Consider the following 8,090-nt stretch of genomic DNA (forward strand, 5'->3'; position numbering starts at 1 on the left):
TGATGTGTATATATATATATATATATATATATATATTTCGAAACGCCTAGTTTAGAATAGAGGCAGCTGATGAAGGAAAAGTTCTATAAGTAGCTCGTCTGTTTTCCTATGTGTTCATTCTTTTGTCCGCAAAAAAAAATCGGTTTTTTGTGCTTTACTTATGTTCCCGTTCCTTTTTTGACGTCCTGTACCCGGATATGCATCTATATATACATGTAGATGTAGGTATGTATACATGCATATGCTCATATATCATTTCTATTATTATATATATATATATATATATACATACATGTACATATATATGATGGTTGTCTACTCCTTATGTAGAGTCTGACCACCTATTGTACCTACATCTTAGATCCATCATGGCGTCTGATGTGGCTTTTTTGTAGGGTGGGGGGTTACTCAATTACATTAACCCCAGTGCTTAACTGGTACTCATTTTATTGACCCTGAAAAGATGAAAATCAAAATCAACCTCTTCAAAATTTGAATTCTGAGTTTCAAGAGGCAGAAGAAATGACACTAAACAAATAATAATGATATTCATGATAATGACAGGAAAATGATTTTCATGATGGTGAATTTTTCATTAGTACGAGTTAACAAGGTTTTATTCGAAAGGTGTAGTTCAATTAATCACTCTTATTATACATTTTGTATTTTATCACTTCAGATATATATGTTCTTGATATCACAATTATGACACTACCACATTTGTTCAATAAGACCACATTTCTTCGATATGACCACCTCTGTTTTGAATCACAGCCTTAAATCTAGGGGTGCAAATACTTCATATATGGCACGAAGATGTTCTTGCAGAATCGAAGCCCATTCCTGGCGCAATTTTGCCTTCAGAGCATCAAGCGAAGCATAAGGAGTGCCTGAGACCCTCGTCTCCAAAATAGACCAAACAGAAAAATCCAATGAGTTGAGATTGGGGTCATACATCCTTACCAAATAACGACGGCTATACATCCTTGCCAATGAATGACGGAGTATTTTCTGAATCCAGTGGTGTGTCTGTTTGGAACTGTGGGATGGTGCCGAGTCCTGTTGGAGGCTCCAAGTTGCACCTTGAAAGTACTTATTCGCCAATGGAAGCAGTTCAGCTTCCACAATGTCGCTACTGTATCAATGAGTGTTAATTTTAACACATGAGGGCACAAAAATGAGGGGAGACCTTTCAGTGGCTGTCACAGCCACCCAAACCATAATTGATTGAGGATTTTGATGTCGATTTACGAGTCTACCCTCAATGGAACCAGAGACACTCCAAAGTCAGTCCTTTTTGTGTTTTACAATCTGTTCGATATCAAATTTCATCAGTGAACACTAGGTTGGGCAGCTTGCCTTCAGAAATCTCCAATCTCATGGCCTTATAAACCTGCGTGTGCTCATGATGGCGGATCATCTTATAGAAGCGGTTCCTGAGATCCTTCTTCAGCACTCGATACATTGACATTCGGTTTCTTTTTGCTGTGGCAGCCAATTTTTCTGATGGAATGACGAGGATTTCACCGTATCTTTTCTCTATTATTTTTGATAAGCTGAAGGGGTCCGCACACTTCTTTTTCAGCCTTGAAATTTCTTAACAATTTTCCAGACTGCTGTTCGGTATATAGTCAATGTCATAATACTCATATATCAACATCACTGACAGTTACCATGTATTGTGCTATCAATATCAAGTTAAAATACAACGTTAGGACATTAGATGCAGTAGTTCATAGAGTATCAAAGTCTTTTACACTTTTCACAGCAACCAAACTTATTGAACATACAAATTTAGATTTTTGCAAATAAGAACTGCCATGAATCTTTCATTTGAGTATATCTACTTTTGTTTCTTCTCTTACTTTTCAGATATCGCCAAGACTCTCTATTCAGATAGACATTACACACTGAGTTATTTCTGTTTTGAGGAATATAACCGATCCTGTTCCAGGAACCGGACTGAAGTTCGTTTGGATAGTAGACAGAGGGAAATTGATCCAAATTTCAAGAGAACACTGTTTCAGCTTCTACAAAAAGTCTGTTTAACAGCAGATAGCATGAAAAACATTGAATATAAAAGTATGTTTGATTTTTGTCTATTATTGTTATGTTGTTGTTATTGCTGATAGGATGAGAGTTGACCTCGGGTAAGTCAATCATTCATTATTTCTTTATACAAAAGGACATGTAAGGTGTAACTTAAATAATAATAACGCCATTGGCAAAAAATAATGTTAGAACATTACATCAAAGTATTTTCATACATTCTTTTATGTTCTGACTTCAAATGCTACCAGAAGTGACTTTGCCTTTCATATACTTAAGGGCTGATAAAATAAATAGCTGTAATATGTTATTATCAACTTGATTATATTTCTCCTCTAAAGATTTTGATCTATTATTCAACTAAAATACCAGCATTATTACTCCTGCTGGTAGACATTCCTTCACCAGTGTAGTTCTCTTGAGAGTATCTGATTTCACCACTGAAAGCAAACAAAGTCCCTGCAATTTAGACAGTTCCTAATCTCATACAAAGATAATCTGCACTTCATCAAACTATTTATTTATAGATATGTTGATTTCACTATTCAAGAGTTAAATCTCTTTACCTGAAACACTGTATATCATAAGTGATGAGATGTGAACTATGCTCCCTTCTAGAACAAACCTAGCAATTTCATGACACTATCAACTTCTATTCACTTCCAAAAATTATTGAAATTAAGTATTTTTTAGTTATTGCCTATAAGCTTCATACAAACATAAGTTTCTGTTTCTTAAGTGATAATGCTATGCTTTTGGTATAACTGGTAATTGTCTTAGTATTATAATTGGTTGTCGTACTGATATATTAAGTGCTGATGGTGTCGGTATAGGTATAATTGCTTGTGTTACAGGCATAGCTAGTGATGCTGTTGGTATAACTGGTGGTGGTGTACAGAGAGTTGGTACACTAGCTAGTAATATCAGTCACATATTTGCTGATAATTGATGGTATAGTTAGTAATGGTACTTGCATAACTGGTAGTGGTCCTGGTGTAGCAATACTGGTGTAAACACTGGTAATGGTGTTGGTATAGTAACTGGTAATTGTATTGGTATAATAACTGATAGTGGTGTTGGTGTAGCTGTCAGTGGTTTTGGACTAATAATTTGTAGGGATTTTGGTAAAATAACTGGTAATTGTATTTTCATAATAGCTGGTAGTATTGTTGGAATAATTACAGGTAATGGGCTAAAGTACATATGTATGTATCCGTGCATACAGACATGTACACACATATAATATATGTAAGTGTATTTTTTTCATTTAAAACTTGTTTCATCCTTTTATTCCAGTCAATTGCTCTTCAAATTTAAATGAAGTTGTCAACAAAGAACAAGGTAAGTAGAGCATTACATTTTATCTTTAATTCTTTAGCTATGTTTCGATGTTTCATTCTAAATATTTCATAATGGTAACTTGGAAGAATGTGGAAATATGTGGAAATATAGAGTTGTAGGGGAAGAAATATGTGGAAGTAAATGGAAGAGAGTAAAAATAACATGGAAGTACCTGAAAGTATGTGAAAGCACTTGAAAGTAAAAGGAAGTGTGAGGAAAAGTGGGTAGCAGTTTTTATGTAATGTTTCATTTTTATCACTTTTTGAGCCTAACAACAAAACACAAACAAAATCATTGCACGCATCTGACTAGAGAAAGCAGCCAAACTTTTATATAACACACCTTTGTATAAAAAATAAGAAAAGTATAATCCTAGATACCCATGAAATATGTGATACACATGACTGATTGTGATATTTAAACAAAAAAGACTCTTGGTTTACTTGAAAATAAAATTATTTAAATTGTATTTTACAAAAGTGCAATTTAAGAACCCTGTCAATGGTGTCTGTCAAATGGAAAATATGCCAATAGCGGACTACAATCATGGAAAAACACAGGTTAGTTTGTTTATATATCAATAATTTTATCCTTGTAACATCTCATAAAGTATAATAATTATTTAATTTCATAGAAGAAAATACAATTAACCTCGTTCTAAAATAATCTTTAGGAATTGTTACACTACAGTAAAGCTGAATAAGAGTCAACTGAGTCAAAATTCTGATCCTTAACTTGTATAAGATTATGACACTCACCACCTACTTACAACCAGGGTATCTGTATGTGGTAGGTGAACTTGCTAGAAATAGTACCCAGAATTCTTTTCTTTTCTAATAACATCCTACTGTTTTGAAAAATAAATACATATTGGACAAAATACTCCTAGATATACAAAAAATACTGCATGGTAACATATGGAATGCATTTTTTTTTTTCTACTTGTTGAGTCTGGTGGAACAGGCTTTGTGAACCTCTTGAAATCAGGGAGATTGATGCCATTGCTTAAACTGATTCAAGTTGACACCTGTAGAAAAGTCTTGAAGAAAGAGATGGTTTTAGAGGGACAATATTTTGGGGAGGAAAGACCGGGAGTAGTGAGCAGTGCATAGCCTGAAGACCAGACACAACAGTGATGAAGAGAGGATAAGAGATGTGTGAGTTGGTAGTACTTGAGTGCAGGTTTCACGATACTCACAAGTTTTGATGTGTTGAAGCCATGGAAATAAGAGAAGAGTTTTGAGCATATCTGCAAATGGCTATGTGCAAATTAGTCAAGTAACTTTTCTCTAAATGTTGTCTCGGATTTTTCTCTGTACAGAAGCAGTATCTTAGCACAATCAAGGATGACTCACTTAATCACAACTCCAAAGTTAAAACTAAATGTACTTTCCTTCAACGGTGTCAAAAAGAAAGAAGCTTATAAATATTACTACAAGTTGTTTAATGCAGAGAAGGCTTTGAAAGAGAGAGACTACTCCCAGGTAGACTCAACAGAGGGACTAGCAATTAAAACAGACAGTCATATGGTTGAAAGCATTAACTGGATTATAAGGGATAGTTGTTGAAATGATGAAAATTGCTGACAACATAAGACATGCACTAGTCACTTGCATTTGTCAGTCAGATAAGACAAGGAGATATTACATTCAATGAATGGTATAACAGAGCAGAAGAGATTTAGAAATGTAGAAGAAAACTTTTTTCAAAATCTTACCTGTAGAAACTGGTGATTTTCCTTGAAAATTCTCAAACTGAATACCTGCTGTAATAGTTGTTATAATAATGATTGTTGTTGTTGTTGATAATAATAATAATAATGATAACAACAACAACAACAACAACAACAACAACAAGGAATATAAGAGACACCATGACAATATAGCCAGGCTTGTCCATTGGACACTTTGCAACAAGTATGGACTTGACAGAGCAAAACATTGGTATAACCACAAACCTGAAGGCATCATCGAAAATAGAAATGCAAAGATCCTATGGGATTTTATGATTCAGTGCAACCATGAGATTGAGAATAGGAAGCCAAACATAGTCTTAATTGAGAAAGAAAACAAACTATGCTAGATCATTGATATAGCATGCCCAGCTGACAACAAGGTATGCGATAAGGAAGAAAGAAAAGTTGAGAGATATGACAGGTTAGCTTGGGAAGTTAAGCAGTTGTGGTCAATGAAAAAGGTAGCAGTAGTACCAATAATTGTCGGAGCCCTGGGTACAGTGAGCAAAAAATCTCAAGAAGTATGTGGAACAAATAGGGGCTGCAATAAGGGTGGAGCACTTGCAGAAAACAGCACTGCTTGAAACTGCACGAATACTCCAGAAGGTGCTCGAACAATAAGATGCGTTACCTTAGTTCACTGGTAGTGAACAGTTAACACTGTAGTACATCTCCAGCGTTAGAAGCTGTGCAAAGGCAATAATAATAATAATAATAATTCCAAATTTTGACACAAGACTAGCAAATTTTGGGGAGGAGCTAAGTCAGTTATATCGATCCCCAGTGCTCATCTGGTACTTATTTTACCAACCCTGAAAGAATGAAAGGCAAAGTCGACCTCAGCAGAATTTAAACTTAGAACATAAAGAAGAAGGGGCTAAACATAAAGGGGACAAACAAGGACAGACAAAAGGATTAAGTTGATTACATCGACCCCAGTGCGTAACTGGTACTTCATTTATCGACCCCGAAAGGATGAAAGGCAAAGGCGACCTCGGCGGAATTTGAACTCAGAACGCAATGGCAGACAAAATACCGCTAACGATTCTGCCAGCTCGTCGCCTTAGTTATAATACTAATAATAATCTGGCTGATGAATGGAAACCTGAAACAAGAGGTAAAGTGCTGAATATAGCTGCTCAGGAACAGACCATCTGGACAAATCTAACAAAGGCAAAGAGCAACAAAACTCAGTCAGACACCAAATACAAAAACTGCAGAAAAAGAGCCAAAAGCAGCTCTTGAGTGGATTCTGTAAGTTAGGGCAAAAAAGCAAAAGTGTAGGTAAATGAAGTGCATTGGGATGTTAGCTGAGTGAGTGGTTTCAAAATATCAGGAAAGTGGTATGAACAAAAACTGTGACAAAGAATGAGGATTACAGGATCTTATAGGGCCTCTCCATAAAGTCTGACCATACCATGAAAGCAAGAATATCAGATATAATTATAGAGGACAAAATAGATAAACAGTGTAAAATCAGAGATTTTGCAATTCCCTATGATAATAGAGTGGGTACCAAAGAAATTGAAAAAATTGAGAAATATCAGGATCTATATCCAAAGAACTGAAAAGACTGTAGAAGTCTAAGAAACAATTATTCCTATGGTAATTGGTGCACTTGGCACAACACCCAAAGTGCTACCTAAAAAGACTGAAAGAGATTGAAATTAAAACACATTTTGTCAACCTACAGAAAAGTACCATCCTATATTCTGCAAATATCCTAATAAAGATTCTAGAGATTTGAGGAGACTTGTTGTTACCAAACCTCAAGATAACATTGGTGCATGTAAAGCTTGATAATAATAATAATCTTAACTATCATTTTTCTCTTCTAAATCTGTCATCTAGTTGGATGGTATTTGGTATGTCATTGCTGCTTTGAACAGTATTCCCGGATCTGTTGTGAACATCACCACACTACCTGACACTTTGATCATTGACCGGTGCACACCAAAGTAACAACCTTTTTATCATTTATCTGTTGTCATTATATATTCATGCTAACTGCTTTGTTTTCTCATCTATCCCATACGTTGCTATGGTAACTTGTAAATTGTCCAGATGTCATCATAACAGTCTGTGTACATCCAGGCAACCACAAAAATTATCCTTGTGGACACATTTAAAAGATTGCACTTCTTATGTACTACACAGCTTACACAACTGCACAAAAGAGACTACTGTGAATGCAGTCATTAAAACCACCTGCACTAATGCATTATGTATGCAATATAAATTTGCACTACACCAAAATATATGCATGCATTGTGCACAATATTGGATTACACGTCACATTTGCACACTACATCATTTTGACACCAACATCTCTTTACATGCACATTAATACCAATGCACATTAACACCACAGCACTGCTAATAATACTGCACACTAACACCATTGTAGAATAAACAGCACTACAATACTAATACTATTGCACACTAATACTATTACAACTACTACACTACAATATAAACACCCTTGCATCAATAATACTATGGTTGCTACAAAGGTATTGATACCACTTCAGACCGACACTTTTAACTAGAAACACTTCTGTATTAATAACACCATCAATTATACCACTGCATACTATCTAAATTGCACCACTAATAACACTACAGTTCTAACATTTCTAACATCTTTAACTACACTGCAACTCTAACACTGCTACACACAAACAATATTGGAATGTTCAACATCGCAATATAAGACTTTAAGACCTACAACAATAACATAATGTCACTGCATCATATATACATTATAAGCTTACAGTTGCACTAGAGTAAAAAATGTATTCTTCTTCAATACCACTATATCATAGATACAACCCACAAATTTCACCCTTGCTCTCTTCTTCTGTCTCTTTTTACTGTCCATCTTATTTGATGCACTATAATCTAGCAACATAACTACTAAAATATAAACACTTACTCATTCACAATGCATGATCAGCAAATGAAC

The 8,090-nt window shown here is 35.0% G+C and overlaps 1 protein-coding gene across 1 annotated transcript in view; it reads left to right on the forward strand.

Annotated features, from left to right (window-relative positions):
• Nucleotides 1-8,090, forward strand: part of LOC106871838 (uncharacterized) — a 45,892-nt gene that overhangs the window by 22,588 nt on the left and 15,214 nt on the right. Inside the window, exons 8-11 of the mRNA XM_052965558.1 lie at nt 1,873-2,082; nt 3,346-3,390; nt 3,871-3,950; nt 6,977-7,083. Of these exons, the coding sequence (XP_052821518.1) occupies nt 1,873-2,082; nt 3,346-3,390; nt 3,871-3,950; nt 6,977-7,083 (442 nt within the window). The remainder of the gene's footprint in view (nt 1-1,872; nt 2,083-3,345; nt 3,391-3,870; nt 3,951-6,976; nt 7,084-8,090) is intronic.

Source organism: Octopus bimaculoides, chromosome 2 (assembly GCF_001194135.2).
Source record: "Octopus bimaculoides isolate UCB-OBI-ISO-001 chromosome 2, ASM119413v2, whole genome shotgun sequence".
NCBI lineage: Eukaryota > Metazoa > Mollusca > Cephalopoda > Octopoda > Octopodidae > Octopus > Octopus bimaculoides.